General features: G+C 45.9%; 4 protein-coding genes and 1 long non-coding RNA gene across 5 annotated transcripts; 3 read left to right on the top strand and 2 right to left on the bottom strand.

The window, feature by feature from the left end:
• Positions 1–1,049: 1,049 nt before the first annotated feature.
• Positions 1,050–2,582, top strand: lectin-21Ca. Its single transcript, XM_017173046.1, has 4 exons — positions 1,050–1,129; positions 1,188–1,693; positions 1,847–1,985; positions 2,459–2,582. Exons 1-4 carry the CDS (start codon positions 1,050–1,052, stop codon positions 2,580–2,582), a joined length of 849 nt encoding a protein of 282 aa, XP_017028535.1.
• Positions 2,583–7,032: 4,450 nt separating this feature from the next.
• On the top strand, positions 7,033–7,768 carry LOC138929686 (uncharacterized). Its single transcript, XR_011445927.1, has 2 exons — positions 7,033–7,170; positions 7,224–7,768. It is a non-coding gene; the product is annotated as an uncharacterized lncRNA (long non-coding RNA).
• Positions 7,769–17,065: 9,297 nt separating this feature from the next.
• Positions 17,066–21,980, top strand: Pkg21D (Protein kinase, cGMP-dependent at 21D). The gene is made up of 5 exons (XM_017173397.2): positions 17,066–17,325; positions 19,451–19,836; positions 19,897–21,351; positions 21,413–21,598; positions 21,696–21,980. The coding sequence occupies exons 1-5, from the start codon at positions 17,185–17,187 to the stop codon at positions 21,856–21,858; spliced, it is 2,331 nt and encodes a 776-aa protein (XP_017028886.1). The 5' UTR covers positions 17,066–17,184; the 3' UTR covers positions 21,859–21,980.
• On the bottom strand, positions 21,740–23,691 carry LOC108079157 (xylulose kinase). The gene is made up of 2 exons (XM_017173409.3): positions 21,944–23,691; positions 21,740–21,882 (listed from the first exon to the last, which is right to left on the bottom strand). The coding sequence occupies exon 1, from the start codon at positions 23,689–23,691 to the stop codon at positions 21,970–21,972; it is 1,722 nt and encodes a 573-aa protein (XP_017028898.1). The 3' UTR covers positions 21,740–21,882; positions 21,944–21,969.
• Gr21a (Gustatory receptor 21a) lies at positions 23,664–25,454 on the bottom strand. Its single transcript, XM_017173059.2, has 2 exons — positions 24,703–25,454; positions 23,664–24,643 (listed from the first exon to the last, which is right to left on the bottom strand). Exons 1-2 carry the CDS (start codon positions 25,452–25,454, stop codon positions 24,052–24,054), a joined length of 1,344 nt encoding a protein of 447 aa, XP_017028548.1. The 3' UTR covers positions 23,664–24,051.
• Positions 25,455–26,090: the final 636 nt, after the last annotated feature.

Here is a 26,090-nt window from a genome sequence, read left to right as displayed (position 1 = left end):
GATTGCATTAGCATCCTTTGAGTGGAGTGCTGGGTGCTGCTGTCCTGGCCAACTAATTGCACGGCGGCATCACAGTCGCAATTTAATCGAATCGAATTCGCATCGTTGGCAAATTGAATAAGTGAATGATTTGCCTCGACACTTAAGGCAGGCAGGCTCCTCCTCCTCCTCCTCCTCGTTCCGACTTCCTGTGGCTCTGTCTCTGCTGTTGCTCCTCCTCCTTCTGGCCAATTAGTCAATCGGCAGGAGGCAACAATCGTGATTCCCGTCGAGACCAAACAAAGTTCTCGCGACGCGAAGCCAATTAAACAAAACAGAAAAACAAAATGGAGCCAAAGATCCCCCTATTAGGATTCAGGACAATTGTGGGTTAAGTTCTAGGGTGGGTTATACCTTTGGGAGAATAAAACCATTTTTTTAATAATTTTAAAAGCTTTCCTAATTTAAGTAAACAACTTTCTTAACATACATTTTTTCTATAAAATATTAATTTTTTTTTAAGAAATTAAACAACAATTAAAGAAAACAATAAACACAACCTAGGTAGCCGTCCTTTGTATACCCTATTATTTCGGCCAAATGCAAAAAGCAATCAAAAAAGCTAAAAAATAAATTGAACATTTTATATTTACAGTTTAGCACTTTCCTATACAGATCGTTTATATGTTTGTTAAATAAAGATAATAAATAAAATAAAAAAATAATGCATTAATTTGAAAATGTGCCGTCATCTTTATACATAGTTCTTATCAATCCAAAACTTAGCATTCGAATGCTTCTTCGGAAGCCATGGCCTGATTTCGGGAATCCGTTGATTTGTTGTGTATCATTTTGTATATTGCTCATCCTACATAAGTCCATGCATATTTTGCGTATACCTCCACGAGCACAGGGAGTGCCGTCTTCTCTATATATTTGTGTATATATATTTAAAGCTCTTATCGATCCCAGCCGAAGCCGGATGCCTCTTCGAAAGTCTTTAAATATTTCGGGAATCAGTTTACCAAAGACTTTTAACTTACGCGGTCTTTTAATCCCCTAGTAAAAGGATGCAGAACTTTGCTATCTTCTTCCTTTGGGCGCTGGCCGCCTGTGTCCTGCAAGGATCCTTCGCGGAGGATCAGTCGGGGTATATTTGAGGAGTCAAAACAAAATCAGTGCGACAGCATCTGTCTTACTGAACTTAGCCCACGGCTTAACGAAGTCGCCAAGGCCCAGAACCAGGGAAACACGATCACTCGTAATGCTGACAACGAAATCAAATCGAAGCTGGAGAGATTGGAGGTGAAAATAGGTCAAGTGCAGGCCAAGCTGCCTCAGGAGGTGCATGCCAAGCTGGAAGGTCAACTACAAGGAGTGGAAAATAAGCTGGAAGAGCAGATTGCGGTACAAACCAAACTGGCAGGACAACTACAAGGAGTCGTAGCAAAGCTGGGAAGACAACTTCAGGAGATGCAAACGAAACTGGAGGCTAAACTAGAAGACAGTCTGATTGCGGTACAAAATAAGATTGAAAACCAACTTCAGACGGTTGTAAATCAACTGCAGTTAGTTCAGAACAAGACAGATGCTGCCGAGGTGAAAAGTCAATTACAGGCAAAATCGAATAAGACGGCAGTGCCCCAACAAGCAGCGAAGGCGGGAGTCCCGGCTTCATCCACGATTACAATTCCATCTGGTTTCAATCTATTCGGTAACAGATATTTTCGAATTGTATATGAATATACGAATCGGGAGACTGCTGAGAGAAAGTGTCGTGAGATGGGAGGTTACTTAGCCTCCTTTCGAAATGAAGATGAAATCAATGCCATTATATCAAACCTTGCTAATTGGTCCTATTGGCTAGGCATTAATGATCGAGAAATTGAGGGCCACTTCGTATCTGTGGCCTCACACAAACCACTACCATTTTTAAAGTGGGGTATGGGACAACCAACCGACAAAAATCATGAGGAGAACTGCGTCTTTTTGGAAGATGGCAGAATGTGGGACTTCTTTTGCAATTATTTATTATTTTATATTTGCCAGGCGGACAATGAAACTTAGCCAAATTCGTATTTATCGTTTTAAATAAAGTTATATTTTAAAATAATAACTCCTTACAATTCATTTATTAAAAAAGGGGTCTTCCTTACTTTTCAGAAAGATTTATTTTATAAGCATTCAAGATCATGACGAGATCATGGCTAATATTCGTGCAGAAATCATCGCTATAACACCTGAGATGCTAGAAAAACTAATGGAAATGCAGCAAAAAGGGCACATTTTATGTGTCCAATAAATTCGGCCACTTGATTGATATTGTTTTCAAAAATTAGTCTAAAGAACCTAATTAAATAAAAATATATCATACTTGAAAATCGGTTGTTTATATATATATATATATGTATATATATATAAACGTGCACGCAGAGAGTGCGGTCATCGTTATAAATAGTTCTTATCATTCCCAACTTAGATCGGATGCTTCTTCGGAAGCCATCGCGGGATTCCGAGAATCCGTTGATAAGAGACTGTCACCTTCACCCTGCTTCAACCGAGCTCTCAACCACGTACTACACTTCATTCAGCCAAGTGCCTGATGCAAAAGCAATTAGTTAATTATTTATATTTGTTATAGAATTCTGATTAATACACCTAAACATTGTTTGTCACCAATATATAACATATGTCAAAATTCAAAGTTCAAAGTTCAAAGTTAATGGCATAACCTACCCCTAATTTCTCTTACTGTAAACCCGGCAGGCCTTGCATCCGTCGTAATTAGTGCACTCGTCGGAGGTGTAGTGCAGCCGCTCACTTGACCGTTATCCTTTGTGCGAGTCCTGCGACTCCGCGCTCTCTGTTTTTTCTGGGGATTTTCTCGAGTGCGTTTCCCTGTTTTCGCGCTCTGTGTTTTCCCTGCTTTTCGCCTTTGTTGATTCTTTTAAATTTCGCCTTTCAATTATTTTATGCAAATAAGCAAGCGGAGAGAATGCGGCGAGAAGAGCAGATTATGCCAGCTTGACGGGATTCCCAGCTTCAGGTTTTGCTCCCCCCTCCCCACCCGGCTCCTTTATCCTGCTTCCCTAATTCTCCGGTTCTGCTTTATCCCCCAGCGAGGCGAAGCGAAAGAAATCCGCGCTTTTGCCAAAATGAATTGTTTGGCATTGTATTGCCGGCTGTCCGCCCTTCTCAAGTCTCGAGGAGACGGACACGGAGACGGACCTGGGGCCCCGGTAATCATCTTAAGTTGCTCCGAAATGGGTTTGTTCATTTCGAGTGTTTTCGAACACAACTTCTCAGGAGGAGCTAAGCGATTTGGCCGTTGTCCGTTTCCCTTTTGCTTAATTGGAGCTCCTCGGGGGAGTCGTTCTCCGTTTTCCAATTGCTGGGTGCCTCTGCTTCGCCCAGTTTTCCATTTCGAAGGCCATTCATTAAGCCATTTCCTGGCCGTGTTTGATTTTCTCCTAGGAGCAGGATTAAGCTATCAAGAATAAATACTCCCTGCGGTTCTTAAAGTCTCATCACAAATTCATGCAATTATTGAGCATTAAACACGCCTGTGATTGCTGCTGATTTTCCATTGATTTTCCCTTAGATTTTCCCCCTAACCCTCTCACTTTCTCTCGTTAATTAATCAATTAAATTGGCTTACCCTTTGCCACCTCAAAATTATCAATTCTCCCAGGAATATGTACTCTATATTGAAATATTTATGAATGCCTACCGTTTTCCCTGAAAATTTAATTGGAATTATCATTGCACAGCGAATATTTCGAGGATGTCAAAGCCAGAAGTGTACGAAGGACATCTTTGAAAGGTGTATTCTGCTCCTCCCCGTGTGTGTGTGTCTGAGAGAAAGGAAAATAATTGAGATGTCGGCAGGAAATGTAAGTGGACTTTTATTGACTGTTTTGCTGGCCGCAGGGACAAGGTCTTCTTCGAGCTCTTTTTCACCTGTTTTTCCTCCCAGCCTGCATCCTTGCCTGATATCCTTGCTGGATATATATATATGTCTCATTGCGGCCACAACTCAAATGGCCTGTGCATCTCGCCTTTGTCTTCGATTGGCAGGTGAAAAATGCTCTTCCTGTCGACGGAAAAAAAAATCAATACATTGACTTTGGCCCCCTTTTTGTGGCACCCCCATTCACCTGGCTCTTGGGGTCCCTGATTGGGTTAGTGTCGGCTCTTTAAGATTGGCCTCTCTCACGTACACATTTTATGCTAATAAAAATAACAGCAGCATCGCGCGAAAGCAATAGCATTTAAGTTTTTGCTGAGGGTTTATCGACCTTTAAGTACCTCTGGGTACTAATTTTAAATTTATTTAAATTTTTTAAACTATTAAAATCAGCTTTGGCAAGGGTTTTTGGTTAAATCTAGACTTTTTTGGATTTTTTCTTAAAGGTAAAAAATGTTTTGAAAGCATTTTAAACCCGTTTGTCCCCTCGATCTGCCATATTCCGCACCCTCGTCTGGTTGTCGGGGCATCTGCAATGGGTAACTGAAGCCATTTGCCATTTTACCTGCCATGTCGTGTCGGCCATCGACGTTGTCGCAATCCCCATTCCCCGGTACATCCCACCTGGCTGCCTTGAGGGTCCTTAAGCGACGTCGAGTGGCACAGGAGAGCCCTGGCGAGATTGTGTTGCGGTTAAATTGCGTCAAACATATTTGACATTTTATTATAGCAACGCAATATCGCATGATATTACTGGTCCCCGTCTCCTCCTCCTCCTCCTGCCATGCCATGTCCTGTTCTGCCCTGCCACACATGTCCTGTGTGTCCCCCTTCCCTTGCCCTCCGCCATGTCTTCAAATGCTTTTCATTAACTGCTGCTTATGAATATTAAATTAAAACGGCCTTGGCAGGGGGGTACAGGGAGTTGGCCAGGAAACAGGACCAGACCAGAAACGCAGCTCGAAAGCCGTTTTGGGGGGGGATCTTTACCAGTTGGAGGGGAGTCGGGGAAGACAATGGCCTAAGACGCGCCGCATATTAAAGGAGCTCCGCGGCAAATTGAATTTTCCGCCAGACCGGAATAAAGCTATTTGCCAGCTTGGCGTCTCGACGCGAATTCAATTGCAACACCAAGGAGCAGCTCCTTCTGCTCCTTCTTCTTCTTTGCTCTCAGAAACTGCAGCCCATGAATTTCGAATGAAATTAAAATCGTGTTTCGCCCAAAAAGGAAAATAATAATAATAATGACAGAACAAAGGTTGCATTTTCAGCTCCCTGCTAAAGGATTGCTTTACAGCACGCCAGGACTTAGTGATGTAAGCTCGCCTGTTCGCCTGTCATTTGCCTGGACCTGGTTGCTCCTTGGAGCTGTAGTTCCTCCTCCTACCCCCTGCTCCTCGGCAGGCTGACCACAATTAAGCCAGAGCAAATAGTTGGTAAGCGGATGCAGGACTCGGGGATTCAAAGGATGTTGGCCCAACATGTAAACACGCACAGACACACACACAGACACACATCAGGCCTGAGTGGTTGACCAAGTGCAACTGTCATTGCCGGTTTGCCGATGACTCTGAAGGAGATGAAAGCGTGATTTGTGGTCAGGCGGGAAACATGAGGATATATGTAAATATGATACGGAGAGTTCTGATCTCGGGAAAGTTAAGGAATATAAATTAAGGCCTTATAGAGGCAGTTAGACTTTAATAGTATATTCTTTTGGTTAGTTCCTTACGCCTTTTATGTTTCTTTTGTGAGTTGACTCAGTTCAACTGAGTCAGTTTTATTCAAAGAGAAACAAGTCGAAGCTCCCTCAGAGTACTACTCTCTCGTTGGCTACTGAGTGGAGCTGTTGTTGCTTTGCTGGTACATTGCAGGGAGAGGAAGAGAGTAGATGATAGAGATCACATACTAGATGTGGCTCCGATCACTAGAATAACCGAAAAAAAACTAAAAGAGCGGTCGTTTTCCTTTTAATTCCGCTCAGTTGTAATAAAGGGCAAAACTCTCTCAGAGTCCTGCTTTGCTTGTACATTGCAGGCCAAGAAAGGGAAAGAAAAATATATTAATATTATTAATATATTAATAATATTTTTTTTAATAAAAAGTAAAGGTGACCTGAACTTCTTAACCCTCAAAATCACGCTGCCATCCCATCACACACACACATACGCACACTCTTGTATTCCAAGAACTCGAATTGAGAAATCTCCTGGCCTGCCGCCACGCCCACTTGCCCATCCGCCCTTACTTACTGAAGGCAACTTTTCGGTTACTTGAAAATTCAATTTTACGCAATATGCGCAAATCACGATTACAATCTTTGTGCGTGCTCTTTCATTGCATACTTTGCGGCCTCCAGGAGGAGGAGCAGGAGCGGAAGTGGGGGTGAGTGCAGCAGTCCCTCATTACCCTGGTGCTGCAGGGTGAAAAACTATGAAAATGTGTTTTCAAATTGCAAAACAATTTGTGTTGACCGTAATTGAACTTTGTCGTCGTTGGTCGTCGCGGGTTCCCTCATCATCCCCTCGCTGCCCTTACCATAATTGTCGTAAAGGAAACTTTTCGCCGCTCATTGCGGCCCTCGTAAAAGTTTTCTCCGCTTTCCACGCTTTTCCGCTTTTCAGCCCGCTGTTGTCTTCTTCGCTTTCTTTGCAGCCGCACAGCCTGCGGCGAACGGCTGATTTGTGTTTCGGTGTGTGTTTGGGTGTGCGTTGCGGTTTGACCAATTTATATCCCTAGAACACCCATAGAAATACTCCCTCGGAACCCACTCTGAGGCTACACATACTGCAAGTACACGGAGAGAAATTATACTGCAGCTTAAAAAAACATTTACGCATTTCCCATTCACATGTAAATTTAACTTTAAAGTACCGCATTTACGAATTTAAAATAATACCTTGTCTACTTTTGGTCACATTTTGCAAATGTTTTAGAATCTAATCAATGAAGATAAGACGTTGCTTTGGTTAATGTAGATTTTCAATTTCTATTAACTTATCACTAAAATGCAATCGATAAGATTAAGGCATAAATACAAAAAGATATAGTGTGAATTCCCGATTTAAGTTCAGTCTCAAACAATCGGGAAGTGTGCGAATCAGACTTCAGTCGGCTGGCCAACGTCAGAGGAGGAGCATCGCTAAAATTCAAGAAATTTAACTATGAATCCAAGCGTGTGTGTTTTGGTGTTGTTATTCCTGAATTTCGGCTTAAGTATAGATGTAAGTGGTGGCCATATCTCTAACCAATTTGTGACGAGCATTCTCTTGGTCAGGAGGAATCACTACAAGCGGTCGACGTCAAGGAATCTCAAGATCTGAAGCACTTCCATTGCCCCAAAGCTGAGAGCGATGAAGGCAAAGAACAGGATCGTTGTTTAGAGTCTTGTTACCAGAAGCTGCGGCAACTGATTTGCTCCTGCGATGGATCCAGCTCAGAGGGAACAAATGATGGCGACATTCAAACGAAAATTGAAAAGAATACTGAAAACAAGTCCTACATCATTATGCTGTTTGATGTTTTGAAAGATCTTCACAACATTATAGAGAATGTCATGAAGGGGATTGTAATATTTATATTTGTTCTTTATCTTATACTTAAAAATCTTGTGACTGCCTTAAGTGAAATCATATCTACGCTTTCCTTTATAGTGACTTGGATTTTTTGGTTTCTTCAAATCATATTTTCTACGTTCTTTAAAATATTCTTTAATATAGTTAGGGTTTTCTTTGCTTAAAGCCATCTCCTGTTGAAAATAATTGCCATACTATTTAGTTTATAAATATTAAAATGTATAATTAAACTAAAATGTTATTACTATATTGTTTGAGTGCATATTTTTGCTTTTAATTAATTTTAGCCCTTGGATTTGCTGTCGTATTTGCACTTTCCTTTATGGGATTTTCATGGCATAATTGTCGCCACACGCATGAATATTTCAGCAGAGCCTGAGCTCCAGTTTCTAGGGTTCGGAGCCGGGAAGAGCAGGAGGAATGCTGGATTCCAAGTGCCAAATCCAAATCCAAACTCAACAATTCTGTCGCTCGAAAGTTTTTCGGCATTATAATTCATGGAAGGAACCCTCCCCTGCCTCTTCCTGTGTCTTGCCCACAAAATTTTCAAATTCCGAATGCAAAATGCCGATAATTGGCCGGGTCTTGGGGGGGATGAAGGAGGCGTGAGAATCAGCCTGAGGCATTACCCATCCGTTCACACCCCTCTTTCCCCCCGTTTTCCCAGTGAGTGCGGCTCAGCCAGTTGGAAAATGCATTCGGGTTCCCCCTACTCTCCCCTCTCACTCAATTTTGATGCTTAGTCGCTTGTGTTGTCAGTGGTTCTGCTCAGTAGCTCCGGGAGCCACTTGCTTTAGTGATTTACAGTGGTTATTCCTTGGTAACAGTTGCTCATAATTTTAATTTAAGCAATAAAGATGGTAAGAAGACTTAATGGCAGTTGAAATATATTCAAATTTAATATTTATTTAATCACTAAATGTTATTTCAAATCCTAATCCCTCTTTGTTTTAAAAGAATCCTGTCCATGTCCCCTGCCTGAGCTCTACTTAAGACAAAAGTGCGATTTCTGGCCACCTCTTACTACCACCTTCTGTGTCACGTTAGCTTCTTCCTAATTGAAAGCCCTTTCCCCTCGCTCCTGGCAAGTGTGTCATAAAAGCCTGATGTTCCGTTGCCGTGGGGAACCCCTCAAAGGGCCAAGCTGGTCAGTTAGGGTCCCTTCCCTGCCTATTTGTCGGGCGTAATTAGCCGCAAAGTATGCTATTCCCACAATATTGCACAGTGACCATTGGCTATTGGCCACTTTGTCGTTTTGCCACATCAATGGTAGTGTTGCTCCTGGCTCTGGGACAGTTGGTGGTTCCTTTGCAGGATGTTCATGTAGCCAAACAGGCAGAGAAAAGGTGTCGGCTGCATATTACTCTAAATAGTTATGGTTATAATGTCCTTTTGCTGAGGAAGTTTCCGAAGAACATTTATGCTTAAGCATATTTTTAGCTAGCCACTTGTCTCTCTGTGTCCTTGAAGACTTTAAAGGCTGCCACTTAAAAGCTACAAAAACTGGCTAGAAAAAACGATTTCAAAGGATCTAAAAACGAAGCTGCAGCTGGATAGGGAGCAGGCAGGAACAGCTGCAGGTTGTGCGACTCTCTCTCTGTGTGTGTTTGTGTGAAAAATACCACAATTTCAATTTCAAAGTATCCTTTTAGTCGGAAAGGAAATGACATTTACGCGCTTTGTTGTGGTTTGTCCATGCATAAAACATTTTTTTCTTTTTTTAGTTGACATTTTTTGTGTTTCACTTGAACTGCATCGCTAGCCACACTCCTCGCCAACCAAGCAACCTGCTCTCCACTGGCACACACCATGTTTTGTGGCGAACAGCAAAAGGAACCACAGAGCGAGGCGATGACGAGGACGACGTCCTGACGTACGTCCTGACGTTGCACAAACTTCAGGCTACAGCTACATTTTAAGCTGTAGCTGCCAAAGAAGAAGAAATATTTATGAAAATTAAATTCACACTCAAACGGAACTTGGCCTTGGGGCCAGGATGCAGTTGAAGGCAGGAAGGATCTAGTGGCTGGGCTTGCATACTCGACTTAATAATTACACTCGAGGTTTAAACATGGAAGCATTTATCAGATAAGTTCAATTATGTTAGAGCTTTCATCTCTAAACGAAATCTTGGGAAATTATGAGAGTAAACTTTATACACTTTTTGTTTTGTTTTCTCAATTTGAAATTTAAAAATCTGAAAAATTAAGAAAGCATTGTCGAGAGTCAGCATTCAATTGCCAACAATAAGTGGAAAAATCAATGCATAGCTTCAGGCTCTCCCGGCTCCTGGCTCTCCCTCTTCATAGCCACTTCCCTCTGCAAACTGCGCTGCCAAAGCACTGCAAATGCGCTTCCTGTTTCCTTCAGAAACTCAGAGACAGTCAAGGGGAGGGAGGGAGCACCCGCTGACATTTGTTGAATATCAACAGGAAATGCAGTGAATAAACACGTCGAGTTCGCCGATTCGTCGAAGCCATGAGTTGCATTGTGAGCTGCGGGTTTTGTAGCCTTCGCCTCCATGGCCATTCCGGCGGTTACACGGCGAGAAAAAGAAGGGGAAAGAAATAAGGGGAATTGGAACAGTTCAGAATTGTATCTGAAATCCAACAGCAATCGTAAAGTCATATAATTCCCCACTGAATTCTTCCTGCAAAACCTTTTTCTGCTTTACCTAGAAACTCACCCATTGTTTTGATTTTTCTCAGTGCACAGGAAGTGCCTCCGGGCAAGCGGAGCCGCAGCAGCAGGGAAGAAGTGAGATGCACTTGCCATGCATTCAATTCGATGCGATTCCAGCTCGATTCTACTCCTCGATTCGATTTGAATGGACTCGGGATGAGGCTGCAGATGGGGAGGCGGATGCAGAGGCGGATGTCTCCTCAGGGCAGCGGCCGGCAAATAATACCAAATGCATTTTCGATGACTGAGCAGGGAAGACAACAATGGGGCACCAACACGAACACATCAGTGCGCGGAGCAACAATCGACGGGATGTGCCTGGCACAAATTTGCATTGCAGTTGCATTGCGTAATTGCATTCTCAAAAAAGAAAAAAAAACAGGAAAAAAATAGAAAAAGCCGCACAAATGGCTGTCGACCATCGACGTTTATTCATTCATTCATTCAGTCATGAGAGCGGCAATCAAATTAAATTCCTGGCTAAAATGTTTTTGCGGGGCCCCTCAAAGGAATCAAAGGTGAACTCTCTCGCCTTGTCACGTCCACGTCCATGTTCCCTTGGTTACGTTTCACCAGCTACCCCATAAGCCATCATATTTTGTCCGTCCATCCATCCATCAGTCAGCCAGTCAGTCAGTCACTCAGCCAGCCAGTCAATCATTCGAATCGTTTTCGTTTGCGCTTCGTTTTCGATTCCAATCAATTTGTTTGGCATTTTTGGCTGCCAGTTCGCCACCCTTTGCTTCTATCGATTTGAGTCGGAAAAAAGCGCAGAAAAAACAGTGAAACAGCAAAAAACTAGCAACAAAAAATGCTCTACGATGCTTGTTGCATTTTTAAATAAATGTTGTTCAAAAGGGGTGGAGAGCACGGAGCACGAAATACTCACTTCCGGCCTGAATAGATCCATCTTTGTCCGCTCTAAAATGCCAGTAAACGTGCTTAATTTTCATGGGATTTTGAGGGAAAATCTTTAATTTATTTTCCTTATTTTTCTTCTCTAATTCAGATTTCTGAATAAGAACCAAATTTAGTTATATTATAGATAAAACGCCACACAACTCGTTTTCTATAAATAAAACTTTTATTGAGACTGATAAATGTGGTGAGCATAAAAAAGATAATTTTGGTAAACGAATTTCCCAGTTTATTGATGGTTTATTTATAGAAGGGAACTATAAACATTATGGGGAAGTGCTGCTATTAAACTTTATTATCTAGAAACGTTTTTGGGTTGAACTATAAAAGATTTTCTTAAAAAATGGTTAGGCAAAATGTCAAGGTTAAAAATAAATCAACTAAATATTTATGATTAATCCAATATCTATTGTCTTTCTATAGTTTTTCCCAAAAAGATGCTCCCTTAGTTCCCTTCAAAAGCGCATTTAAAGGCAACTACCCGCTAATTGACACATGGCTATCCTCTCTCTCAATGTCTCAATCCGCAAGTCCGTGGGGATTCCAAAAAAAGGATCAAATGACGGCGGTACTCTGGAGGAAGGTTGTTAAGTTTTCGCTTTTCGCTTTTCCCATTTCCCTTCCCTGTTTTCCGTTGCATGCCCGCAGGCGGTAAGTCCTTCTGCGTCAAACATCCTTTTCTTTTTTTATTTTTTGCGGGATGCATCGTGGGTAGGAAAGGAAGAGGAGAAAGGAATGTCTGACTCTCTCTCATTGAGAACAAAATGCGAAACTTTTTAATTGACTTTTTCAATTACAGTTTAATTTTGTTGTAAGAAATGTTGGCACTGCCAATTGAAGTTTTCTCGAGCGCATACGAGTAGCAGAGGCCAAAAAAAGAGGGCCGAAAGAGATTGTAGAGAAGGGAGTGGAGAGTGGGGAAAGGGGCGGGGGAGGAGGCAGAGGCTAATCTATCATTGTCCACTGACGACGAGTGTGTGTGTGCGGGAGTGTGTGTGCTCTCGCAATTTGCAAAACTTCACAAACACGCACCGGCACAGCCATCAGCATCTCGAACTTGGCCATTTCCCGCACTGCCCAGTACACTGAGACAAGCCCAAAGCAGGTATTAAAGATAATTAAATATATTTTTAAATGTATTATTTGTTTGGTAATTTTTTATGGCATTTTAAGGGGTGAAATATGACAGCTTTTGAAAGGATTTTAAGACGGGTTTTGGCTTTAAAAGTAATATTTAAAGAGATTTTTTCATGTTAGAGAGTTTTTCCTTGTTTTTAGATTTTTCTTTTCCCTTTTATTGATTTTAAAAAAGATTTTGAAATGGATTCTACTGATGGTTTTTAGATATTTTTGCAAGATTTTTTTCTTGAAGATTTGAAGAGAGTTTTTTATGACTTCAAAAACTTTGGATTGATGCTAGTTGCAAAGATAATTTTCGCGTTTTTTTAAGGGGTTTCTAAATATCTTTCAAGACTGTTTTTGGGCGGGTTTTGATCATAGGTAGTTCCTGATTTTCTCTGTATTTTCTTATTATAAGTCTTAAAAATATAAAAAACATTCAAAACTTATAATACCTTGATCCCTAGACCCAAATTAATTCCATAAATATTTTAATTCTATTCAAATTCCCATTACAACTATGTACTATTTTCTCCAAGTTTTTCGTTTTTGCCTCCTTAAACCAGTTGAGAAATCTAAATTTATCTGCAACAAATTTCGGTGCTCTTTTCGTTTTCGGACACACGGAGGATGGATGCAAGAAAGGACCAAGAAGGCACGCCAACTATGCATAAGAAGAGATTTCTGGGGGTAGTCCGTCCGTCCAGGGTTGGCAAAAGCAATTCGGGAGAGGCGTGCCTGGGCGAGATTGCATCTTGGGAAAACATTTCCTTGCAGGCACCACCATTCCCATTATGAGAGAGGCAAAGTGAAAAAGTTTTCAAGTAATGGAACTTTTCATTCATTTTCCAGCTCCTTGGCTTGGGATGTGTGACGACGACATCCGGGACAGGGCAAAACACCTCCACGAGATCATTGCCATTACAAGCAGGCGGAAAATCAGAATCAGAATCGGGGAATTAGCCGCAACATGGAGGGTTCTGCCCCTGGAATTATCCGGTGGTCACCTGACCTGCCACTGCCCACCACATGATGCATTGTCCGCTGATGGTTTATTATTTCAGGAGGCGTGGCGGAGGGAATGGTAGGGATTTCTTTCTTCTTTTCCCTTTTTTTTTGTGGCAAAGCAAACATGTTACATTTATCTTGCCGGGGATAAAGCAGGCACAAAAAATGAACAAAGGACGAGGCAAAAAGGAGCCTGTAAAGCGAGGAAGTCGACCTGAGAGTTACCTAGGAAAATGACTACTATATGCCTAAAGCTAAAGCAAAGCTAAGTCTTTGGTATGATTCCCAGCCAACAAAGGCTTTCTTTTTGTTAATAAAATCCCCCTTTTTTAGCTGCCGAAAATGCTCTCTAAACCCTTCGATTTAAGGGGCATCTCCAAAGGCAATAACTGAGATACGAATGCGAGGAGAACGAACAGCAACAACAAAAGCCCGGGATGAATGGCTGCCAGGCCTCTGGCAGGTCAAGTCCCCGCCAGGCCAAAGCCAAAGATAATGGCAGCTACATGGACATACTACCATTCCAGCAACCATCCACCTGGTCCGCAGTGCCCCGAATTAATCCCCAGCGTACACTTTGGCCTTTCCGGCGGCGCAGCTGGAAGGGAGTGGGTTCTCCGATTTTAATTGAATAACTACACGAACGAGTGTTATGTTGTGTTGATGATAAGGCGATAAGATATGGCAGCGATCCCCTGGGAGAGTCGGCTTACCGTAGGAGTCGGAGGTGGAGTGGAGGAGGAGTGGAGGAATCGAGTCCTTCCTTGCCCGCTCGAAATGGAATAAAATAATGTAAAAAATTGGTTTCGTTTATCTGCCGTCGGTTCTGCCATTGTCACCTCTTTTTGTAAGCTGTCTAGAGATGACAGAATGTATCGATACTAAATATATATTTTATATAGTTTGCTAATTTTTTTTAAATTTTTACATTCATTAAACATTAAACCCTTTAATATTTTCTATTGAACGCAATAGTTAATGCAATATATAAAATCTTACCCTTCCCCTCTATATTTATGTGTACATCCCTAGTGTTGTCCTAGTTGTCAGCTGCTACTGCTGCCCCCTCCTCTGGCTCTTTTCACTCCCTGCGTGTTGATGGTTTTTCCCGGGGAAAAAAGCCTGCTTAAGCCTCACATTTACATACGATCTGCATAGGGATAGGGGTTCAGGATTCGGGCCTTGGAAATGTTTATGGGAACCCGCTCATAACCACAGATTGCCACTTGATTTGGCTTGACTTTTTTGCCTTACTCCACCCAATAGTTCGCACAGAGAGAGAAAAAACCAAGTCACAGATAAGGTAAATACCAAGAATTGATGACACGTTTGCTGGTGGTGATGTGTTTTTCTGTCTGTGACTTTTCTTTCTACTTTGACAGACAGCCAAGAGGATGGAGGAGGAATGCAAAAGCGAATCACGGATCTGCGGAATCTGTGACAGGCGATATCTTATCCATTATGCAAATATTGTCAGGCGAAACAAATCCTCGCAATGATTGGCGTTGGTCTTCTGTCGGGAAATCCTGACATCCTGTTGCTAATCCTGTCATGAGACGTGGGAGATTTCAGGGAAGTGGTACTGGGAGAGCCCAGGACCTCTTTAATCTGTAAGTAATCAAGGAAGCTGAACACTCTCTGATGCTCTCCAGCTGTAATCACTTAGTTTGCAATTAAACTTTTCGTCAAAAGCTTAATTATTTCCTTCAAAAAGGTAGTTTCAATTTTAAATGTTTTCAGTTTTCTGTTTAATTTGAAAACAAATAACTATTCTGTCTGGGAAATCCTCGGAAATAGTTTCATTTAAACGTTGCCCGGCGTCCTGACTTTAGTATTTATTTGCCAACTGTTTGTTGTTTGTCTCAGCTCTCTCTCTTAGCTTTTGTTTTTAAATGCGCGACAAAAACTTTTATGATAAGCGGGGAATCCCCAGGGCCCGCTTTCCCCATCAGGAATTAGCGTCCATTAATTAGCTGGCTCTGCGGGATTGACGTTAAGTTTCCACGCCAGCCATGGGGGTCAATCTTGGGGTTGGCTGAGGGAAGGCTGTCTGAAGCTGAGCAGCCCCTGCAGATAATTACCGCAGCATGTCAAAGTTTTGAGCTGCTCCTGCTCCTGCTCCTCCTCCTCACCTGGCAGGCGGCAGAGAGGTGAGTGACGAGCTGGCAGTCACTCCGGGGCTGAGCATTAATTTATCTTGGCTGGGAGAGCCAAGGTAGGTAGTCGGAGACCCCACCTTCTGACCTCCTCCTGCCAGCCAATGCTTTAATAGATCATTTGCTGCATCATTGCGCATACGCCGCGTGTGACGCTGTGATGCTTCTTCAGTTGAGCTCCAGCTAATCCTTCTGTTCTGTGTCTGTGGTTGGTGCTCCTCTTCCTCCTGCTCCTCCTTTGTCTGGGCTGCGACTTCTGCCCGCCGGCTGTCACGTCCTTCTCTCCCCGTTTTTTTTTTTTGAGATATATCACTGTCTCAGTGCCCGGAATGCGACGCGAGTCTCCATTAAATGTGGCCCACCGCCGGCAGCAGCCAGTGAAGCCACTGAATACCAGCGAAATCCGTGGCCTCGCTTCGAAAAAAAGCCACAAAAAAATATAGAGTTTAAACTGTGCTGGGGCGCTGCTGTCTGCTCTATAGTTTTGTGACTATAATTCTATTATGGCTGTAAAGCAGTTTTATAACGGAACTACAGCGGGACTCCTCCCTGTGGCCTCCACTGTGAGCGGTTTGCCGAAAACTTAAATTGAAAGAATAAAATAAAATTCAATTTCAAACTTAAAGCTTAAAGCACTCGCAAGTGGGTAGGAGGAGTTTTCGAAGAGATTTTATCGGGGATTTTCAAGCGGATTATTTGCGATTTAGTGCTTATATTTTGAGTTATATGGGGGATTTTAAAGAGGAGAATCAACTAGGAATTACTTAATTTCCTTAAATTTAATATTATATATTGAATTGTGTAAGATAAATATTTAAGAAAGGTGGCAACTTGAGTGAGAGTATTAGAATTTACAAGTGTGAAGTTACCTTTAGCTTTTAAAGTTTTTTTTATATTATTTTATTTTAGTTTTGTGTAATCAATACTTAAGTTTTTCTCATAAATACTTAGGTGATAATATATTTTATATTTCTAATTGGTTTATATTATACATTTTTTTATATTTTTTCTATGAATTTTATAATAATTCTGGTAATATATAAATGTAATCCTAAAAATAAAAGTCACAGAATTTTTCCTGTAGTTGGTGGCTTAAACCTGGTCCTGTCTATCTAGTGACCCGGTCTGCGCTCCTGCTTGCCCTGCTCTTTGGTCCACCGCATCCTGGCTGCCCGTATCCTGGCCTTTACATCCTACTGCTGCCCCTGTCCGCTGATTCGTTTAGCTTTCGCTTTCACATCTGCTGGCTGCCATTTCGCTTTTCGCATTTTCATTTTCATTTTTATTTTTATGCTTTGGACGACCAGCTGCCCTTGCCCTCCAGTTACTGCTGCTTTTCCTGCCACCCCCATTCACCCCCTTCTAACCCTCCCACTCCCTCTCCCACCCCGACAGACTGTCGTCGTAGCTGTCATCATCAAATTACGCCCGGGCTTTTGTGGCTTGGGTTTTGTTTTGGGTTTCGCTTTCAGCTTGGCAGCGGCTGCCGTAAAGCCAAATTTAATTTACAGCTCTTGCTCTCTCTTCCGCTGATCGCTCTCTTTTTGTGCACTGATATGTGCCCTGCTCTTTGGCAGAGAGTGGCTACCGCCGTGGCTCTCTGATAAATCACGCATACGCCGCATAGGCCGCGTCGATCGCCACAGCCAGTCGCTAACGAATCGCGCGCGTAAACCCACCGCCAGCGAATCGCAGCGGAAGACCAGCGCCTGAATGGAATATAACCCGAGCTGGGACACAAGGCTTACTTAACAGAGGCAGGAGTTGGACGACTTGGAACATGGCCAAGGCTATGATGACCGACCGGGAGCGCGAGGCGATCGTCAGCAATCTGACCAGGGATGTCCTTTCGCTCAAGGAGATGGTGCGCAGCAGGGAGAGCGAGCTGGTCAAGCTGCACCGGGAGATACACAAGCTGAAGGTGAGGGGTTGCTCCATAACTACATTACTCCATGGTCTAGTGGGAGTGGGTACCATCCATCCATTCATTGATCCAAAAACCGTTTTTTTTTGGGGGAAACCCTGGCTGGCTGGTTTCTGGCCCATCCATCGCTGTCTATGGCATCGCCTTGTTTGCTCCGGCAGCGGTGATAAGCAGGAGCCATTGCCACCACCGAACACTCTAGCTTCTATTATTTTTCGGACTAATTTCGAATTCGCTTTGTGTATCGCAGAGATACAAAAGTATCTGCAAACACAGACACGCCGCCCTCGGCTATCGTTATCTCAGACGCTGCCCAGATATCAGATACACCCCGCGGAACCCCTGGTTGTGCCCACTCCTAACCCGTGCCCTTGCCGCGGTATCTGTATCTGTGAGATATCCGTATCTATCTAACGCTCTGCTCTCTAGGCCCAGGCATTCGTACTTGGATCTCCCTCCCGCTGCCTCCTCCTCCACTCGACTTGTATTTAAATTGTAAGACAGATTTATTGAGCCAAGTGATTAGCACTTCTGGGCGAGATCTCGTAGTCAGTTTTTATAGCCCGCGAGAGCGAGCGAGTCTCGCAGCTGAGAGATACTTTCCGTGTAAATTGAGGGGCTTTCGGTAGCCGAAAAATCATTTAATTTCAATTATCCCATTAATTGGGGGGTTGTAAAAAGATAAAGCTGCGGTTTTTCAGCTAGAGAGGTCTACTCTTTGCTGAGATAATGATTTCTAGGTCGTATAAATCATAAAAGTTTTGTTGTTTATAATCACAATATCATTATAAATTGAAGAAGCTTTGGAATCTTAACTGAAAAGAAGGTGCTGTATGTGGGGAGGTCTAGAAGGATTAGAAAGAGATATAAAGACTTGGAGATACTTTAAGAAATCTATAGAGAACACAGATATTTAGAGAGAATATACAGAGACCTAGGTCTAGAGATATCTTAACACATACCTTGACAGACAAAGATATATAAAAACTTATAGATACAAATATCTCGAGATATCTAGACAGACTTTGGGGGGACTGGGATAAATTTATAGACATCTAGAGAGGAGCAAGAAGACCTAGAGGAAACAAGAGAGATGTAGACTTAAGACGACATCTCGTAACCTCTTGAAGGCTTCTACAGAAATCTAGAGAGATCTAGACAGACTTAAAGAGGTTCAGAGAGATCTACAAGCCTCTTGTAACCTCTGTCTTGGTGGAAATTTCCCTCAGAGAGCTATTTTTACAGAAGCTGTAAAACTGTGCATCGCTAATTGCCGAATCACCTCCACCTCATTCCCTTCTCGCCCCTATTCTCTGCTCCAAAACCCCTTTGTGGCTCTGAGATACAAACATAGATAGTTCCGACCCCGGGCAGCACGCGCGCGCATCTTGAAAAACAGAGATCCCAGAGATGCGATCCCCAAAAAGTGTTTTTTCGATGCTAATTTCTATGCAAATAATTTGGAAAACAAGCAAAGCCCGGTTAGGGGATACCAGAGACGAGGGCGAGAGGTGGTAACACCTCGCCCTGACATTCGGCTTATCTTTGTTTACCCTCGACGGAAAGTGGAGGTGGAGTAGGAGGTGGAGCTGGCAGTGGAACTGGAACTGGGGCTATGACTAGCTCTACTTACATACTGGGGGAGAGGCGCCTCGAAAGCGGTCTTGGCTTTGTTTAGGCTTTATCTATGCTGTTTTTTGGGTCAACGCCGGGTAAAAAAAATGGGAGAATTTAGCATTCTATTTGCGGATTTGTGATAAGAAAATCGAGGGGAAGGTCTACACTGAAATTAAAATTTTTAATTTAAACAACAATAAAGATAACATGTCTTAGGGGGTTACAAATAATTTTTAGAAAATTATACAGGTTTTCGGAATTATTGAAACATTTACCAAGAACCATTTCCCACATTCTCCTCATCTTGAAATCTTTCCCTGCCTGTGCCCGCAGTGGGTCATCTTCATCTTCCCCTAATTGAGTTGGACTCGCGCTTGGCGGTGTGACTGGGGAGTCACGCGATGACGACGATCTGGCTATTAATTGCCTGTCAATTGGGAATCTCTCGCGGGGAATTGATTAAGCGACGCGCTTCCATCTCTGACCCTCTGATTCTTCCCCACAGAGCGTGCTCCAGCAGACCACTAACCATTTAAACGTGACCCGGCAGCAGTCTAAGAGCAAGCTCTACTCGCTGCCAGAGCAGTGTGGCGAGCAGGAGCAAGGCAGGGATCCCCATGTCTGTGGCTCCTGCGGCATGGTGCTGCCCTCCAGTCCGGCCTTTGCCATGGAGGCGCTCTCTTTGAGTCCGCTGCCCTCTTCTTCCTCCGTTGCAACGACTTCTTCGTCCCCAACAGAAGCTGCTGCTCCAGTGGAAGCTCCAGCGGCGGATTTAAAACCCAAGGCTATGCCTGCAGCCATAAAGAAGCAGGGTGTCTCCGCCGAGAGCTGTGTGCAGTCCATGCAGCAGTCCTACAGCATACCCATACCCAAGTACGACAAGGATTTCAGGTGGGTTTCCAGTTCGTTTTAAGCGACTCCAGAGCTCCCTTAATCCCTGTTCTCTCCCAGCGACAAGCAACAGATCAAGGACGCCATTATGGACAACGATTTCCTTAAGAACATCGATGCCTCGCAGGTTCGGGAACTGGTGGATTCCATGTACTCCAAAAGCATTGCCGCCGGCGAGTTTGTGATCCGCGAGGGTGAGGTGGGCGCCCATCTGTACGTCTCCGCCGCTGGGGAGTTCGCCGTAATGCAGCAGGGCAAGGTGCTGGACAAGATGGGGCCGGGCAAGGCCTTCGGAGAGCTGGCCATCCTGTACAACTGCACCAGGACGGCGTCCATAAGGGTCCTCAGCGAGGCGGCACGCGTGTGGGTACTCGATCGTCGGGTCTTCCAGCAGATCATGATGTGCACGGGCCTGCAGCGGATCGAGAACAGTGTTAACTTCCTGCGCTCAGTGCCGCTGCTGAGGAACCTCAGCGAGGAGCTGCTGGCCAAGATAGCGGATGTCCTGGAACTGGAGTTCTATGCCGCCGGCACCTACATCATCCGCCAGGGCACTGCCGGCGACAGCTTCTTCCTGATCTCGCAGGGCAATGTAAGGGTGACCCAGAAGCTGACGCCTTCGTCCGCCGAGGAGACGGAGCTGAGGACCCTGGCCCGGGGAGATTACTTCGGCGAACAGGCGCTGATCAACGAGGACAAGCGGACGGCCAATATTATTGCCCTGCCGCCGGGCGTGGAGTGCCTCACCCTGGACAGAGACTCCTTCAAGCGTCTCATTGGGGATCTCTGCGAGCTCAAGGAGAAGGACTATGGCGATGAGAGCCGCATGCTGGCCATGAAGCAGGCCCGGCACAGCCCAGACGGGGAGGAGGCAAAGGAGCAGCAGCAGCTGCAGCAGGAGTTCCCCGACCTCAAGCTCACGGATCTCGAGGTTGTCAGCACCCTGGGCATCGGTGGCTTCGGCCGGGTGGAGCTGGTCAAGGCCCACCATCAGAACAGGATCGATATCTTCGCCTTGAAGTGCCTGAAGAAGCGGCACATCGTGGACACCAAGCAGGAGGAGCACATTTTCAGCGAACGCCACATCATGCTCAGCTCGCAGTCGCCGTTCATCTGTCGGCTGTACCGCACCTTCCGGGACGAGAAGTACGTCTACATGCTGCTAGAGGCCTGCATGGGTGGGGAGATCTGGACAATGCTCCGCGACCGCGGCTCCTTCGAGGACAATGCCGCCCAGTTCATCATTGGCTGCGTGCTGCAGGCCTTTGAGTACCTGCATGCCCGAGGCATCATCTATAGGGATCTGAAGCCCGAGAACCTGATGCTGGACGAGCGTGGCTACGTCAAGATCGTGGACTTTGGCTTCGCCAAGCAGATAGGAACCAGTGCTAAGACGTGGACCTTCTGCGGCACGCCGGAGTACGTGGCCCCGGAGATTATCCTCAACAAGGGCCACGACCGGGCTGTGGACTACTGGGCCCTGGGAATCCTCATCCACGAGCTGCTCAACGGCACGTAAGTAGTTTTGGTGGTAAAGGGGAAGAGAGTGTTAACATTAATTATTCCTTTTCTGCAGTCCCCCTTTTAGTGCCCCCGATCCCATGCAGACGTACAACCTCATTCTCAAGGGCATCGACATGATTAACTTTCCCAAGCAAATGTCCCGCTGGGCGGTGCAGCTTATCAAGCGCCTTTGCCGCGATGTGCCCTCAGAGAGGCTCGGCTACCAGACGGGCGGCATTCAGGACATTAAGAAACACAAGTGGGTATCTTCTTTGAGGGTTACAGGTTACGGAAAATGTAGATATATTTATAGAGTATGAATCGATATTAATTTTATGCTTCCCTCTTCTCCTCAGATGGTTCCTGGGCTTCGACTGGGACGGCCTGACCAGTCAGTTGCTGATACCGCCCTTTGTGCGACCCATTGCCCATCCGACGGATGTGCGGTACTTTGACCGCTTCCCCTGCGATCCCAACGAGCCGCCGGACGAGCTCTCCGGTTGGGATGCCGACTTCTAAGAGCCTACTAGCCTTACCCTAGACCTAGCCACGTTTTCGTTACATTTATTAGCTTTTTTCGGAGAAGGAGGAAAAAACCACATACCAGAAGGCCATCTCAATAAACACACCCTACAAATTCATCTTTGAATCCAGAAACTGGGCCCCCTGGGCCCCCAACAGCTGGCACATCTGCGAGATGCGTCCAAAGAGCGGGGCATAGGTCTTGGCACTGTCGGGATCCGGCTCCGCCGCCAGAGTCAACCCGGAGGGAACGTTGCGGAAGAACTCGTGAAAGCTTAGCTTTGGCTCCCGGCAGCCTCTGCGCCGGCAGGCGCGGCAGTTGCAGGGCCTCTCCCGGTGCTCATAGAAGGCATAGCGAGCCCGGAAGGCGCTGCCCAGCAGGCAGACCTCGGGCCCGGACCGCTTGTAGACGGGCGTGTTGAAGACATCGGCCACGATCTGCAGCAGATTGTGGTATTTGGCGTCGTTGCCCACCACAATCACCTTGGTGTTTGGGTCCGGGCCGAAGCCCATCTCCCGGGAAATGGCGCAGTGGTGGATTATCTGGCCCTCGAGGAGGGCTCGCACCTCCATTTCCGGCGTCTCGAAGCTCGGTACGCCCCGCAGGCACTCCTGTTGCTGATTGTCCATGGTGGGGTCCCAGCGCAGGACGCCTTTGGATATGGGCAGGATTTCGCGGTCGTAGAAGTGGACGGCCAAGTTGCCGCCGTTGCCCTTGGGCGTGGCATCCAGCATTGCGTAGAACTGGTCAAAGTTGCCCTTGGCCACCTCCTCGCAGATGATGGTGCGGGCCACCAAACCGTTTCGGAAACAGAGCAGGCCCATAAACTGATCCGGCCGAGTGGCGTGCCGCATCACATGGCCCTCCTCCAGATGCGGGGCCTTGGTGAGGGGCATTGTAATCGTGTCGCTGACGTCCAGCGAGATCACAATGAAGTCCTTCTCAACCAGCACTCCGGCCAGCTCGGCGCCCTTGCTTCCGGTGCCGGAGAGGACCATGCAGTCGGGCCTAAAGTTCCAGCGCTTCACGTAGTAGTCCGCAATGTGTCCCTGGAGCTGCGACGAGGCGACCGGCTTTCTTAGGCGCCTGGCCAAGTCGGGGGCACAGGCGTCCAGGCACTTTTGTGACCACTTGTTCTGCCCCAAGTCCAAGAGGTTCATTCCCGAAGCATCGCAGACGCTGATGGCGGCCATGCCGCCAATGAGCAGCGAGGTCACGAAACTGCTAAGCAGCGAGATCCGCGGCGTGCGCTCGTAGTGCTCCGGGCACTGCTTAAACACCTTTCGGATCTGGGGACCCGTGAAGCGGGCATAAGTCCGGGAGCCGGTGATGGCCGCCATCTCCAAGGAGCCCCCCACCGCTTGCGTCATCTCGAGCACCTCCTTGTCGGTGGAGGTGTCACGCCAGGTGGGCGAGCGGATTAGCTCAAAGGCGCTCTCCGGCAGCTGCTCGTGGAGGCGAAGGTGCGGATTCAGGTTGCACAGCCTGCGCAGCCCCAGGTCCGACCAGAAGACACAGCCATGGTGCTGGCCAGCCGCCGATACCGCGACTATCGAATGCATATCCGCGCCCTGGGACTCCAGGCTGTTCAGTAGCATGTCCAACGCCTTCACCCACATCACGGGGCAGGCGAGGAACTCCATGGGGCCGCCGTCCGTCACGGTACCATATTTGGTGCCATACTCGGGCAAGTCCACGTCGTAGCGCACCTGGGAAAAGTAGATTGCCTTCAGGTTGGCATCGAGTATCAAGGCGCGGAATTTATCAGTGCCCAGGTGTAGGCCAAGGTAGGTGTTGCCACTGTAATCCGGGCTCCGGCGGTGGCACATTTTGTTGGAGTTGAGAAAAAGTCGGCGGGTAAACGAAAAATTTTGTGATTTTTTTTGTTTAATTTTTAGAAATTATTTTTCATAGAATTTTGAAGCAGAAAAGTCGAAGCCTTCATGGGGTTAAATAGCATTTAACTCATTCTATTAATTTTTTTAATTATTTTGATTTTAGAACCCTCTGTATATTATCAATCTTCCAGCCAACTTTTCATTCAATTAAAATTCTCAAAGCAGACCAAAAGTATGCCCCATTTAAAACCATCTTGTTTCCAGCCCAAAAGCCTCTGTTTAAATATTATTTCCAATCAAATACATCTAAAAACTAAAATTTAAAAGCATTTTCCCAGCAACTTCTCTTCCCTACGGCTGCGTCTGGCCAATCCGCCGCTGCTCGGTGATCTTGAACTGGAGCAGCACCACCAGGTAGGTGGCCATGAAGGAGATGTTGGTGGTGATGAGCTCCCGATTGATGTTGGCATAGCCATCGAGGTTCATGATGGGCGGGTTCTTGTTAATGGCCACTAGCAGCATCTCCACCTCCTTCTGGGTGGCTGCATCCACCGCCGTGAGATTGATGTTGAGCAGCTTGGTCTGGAAGTCGAGTCCGACCTTCCGCGAGGCGTAGTGAGCCTCGTTGCAGATGATGTACAGCAGACCCATGCAGTAGAAGACGATGACGAAGAGGCCCACCTCCTTGTAGGTGGCCCCGTGGTCAATGATCTCGCTGATGCTACCGTAGGTGGCGATGATCGTGGTGAAGAAGATGACCAGGCAGTACATGCCGTACATGTTGGAGTAGGCGCGTCCCAGCTGCTGCATCATGTGGCTGAGGTCCACCCAGAGGTGGCGGTACTCGGTCAGTTTCTGGGCAGGCTTCTCGCCCCGAATGGTGGTCTGCAGGGCGTCGGAGAGGGCGCGGCTGGCGGTGCCAAAGGCATTACAATTGATGTACCTATAGGCGGATCAGATGCAAGGTAAGGCAATCCACAAGACAATCGTTCCGCAACTCACCACAGGCTGCAGAAGCAGTTCAGCATGGCAATGATGGGGTAGTAGGCGAAGGTGTACCACAGCCGGAAGTCCGGCTGCAGGAAGTACTGCGAGAGATTGATGGCGATGCTCAGCAGCCAGGAGAAGACGCACAGCGTCCAGGTTAGCGGGTACAGGTTAGGAAACACTATCGGAGAGCCGGTGGTCTTGAAGAACTTGTACTGATAGTTCGTCCACATGTTCTTGAAGATGGCCACCTGGGGTCCATGCCGCCAGCTGGCCACCGGTAACAGAAAGTTCGTAAAGAGCAGACTGATGAAGATCACATTGTAGATGGCCTCGTCAAAGCGCTTGTCCGGACTGGTCACAAACTTCTTTACCCGCTCCCGCAGCACCAGGACCACAATGGTGGTCTGGCAGGTGTAGATAAAGACGGCCCACATCACCTGCTTGGAGGTCCACGAGTAGCCAGTCCGGGGCAGATCCTTGACCGGCGGATTGCGGTGTATGGGCATCACGCCCATGATCTGGAAGAGCACCAGCAGGCTCTTGGTGGTCTGATAGAACGAGTCGTGCTTGTCCAGCTCCAGGGGATCGTCGACAGTCTCCTGCTTGCGCACATACACCTCCTCCATGGCATCGCCGCGAGCCATAAGCTTCAGCTTCTCGCGGTAGCGCACCTCGTCCTCCAGGAACTGGCGCTGGTTGGGATTCAGCATGGGCACCACCTTTGAAGGTGGCGTCAGGCCGCGACTCACTGCCCAGAATGACATGTTAGCAGGATCCTAAAGCCGACAGACACGGCAGCTTTTATACTCCTCCGGTGAATGTGAATGGCGGAAAGTCCTTGCTATTGACTTTCGATTGAAAGACAAACAATGAAAGGGACACGCCCGGAGGCGGGGCCCCTTTTGCTTGTCCGTCCATTAAATATGCTCAAGACCGGGCACGAGCCTAGGTTGAGCCGGGTTCCTCAACAGTGAGAGAAATAATCTTGTTTTTAAATTACTTAAATAAATTAATTACTCAGACAATTAAATAGTTAAATATCGATACAAAATCGATATATTATATTAGGACTTTCTCTCATTTGTCTAAATTAAATGCTTTAATTATTTTAGAAAAACTCAAAAGTTCTTTGGCACCTTCTTCCAGTGTACATTTGTTGTGGTCATTCTGCTGACACCGACGACCATCGGGTGGTGACCTAGTCAGCGCTCAGGGTGGCCAGCAAGGACAAGAAGCAGGGAAGCAGGGAGCAGGAGAGGACAAGGGCCAGTCTGAGGGCAACCGAACTGAGAGAAGGTACATAAAATGCGCTTAATTTGCCGGAAATGAAAGTTTAACGATGTGTAAATGCTTACGAATGCCGATAGAGGCTCGCACTAATGACCAATAAAAATGTGCCA

This window comes from Drosophila kikkawai, chromosome 2L (genome assembly GCF_030179895.1).
Source record: "Drosophila kikkawai strain 14028-0561.14 chromosome 2L, DkikHiC1v2, whole genome shotgun sequence".
NCBI classification, from domain to species: domain Eukaryota; kingdom Metazoa; phylum Arthropoda; class Insecta; order Diptera; family Drosophilidae; genus Drosophila; species Drosophila kikkawai.
The sequence above is the reverse complement of the archived record's forward strand: the minus strand, read 5'-3'. Positions and strand labels throughout refer to the sequence as shown.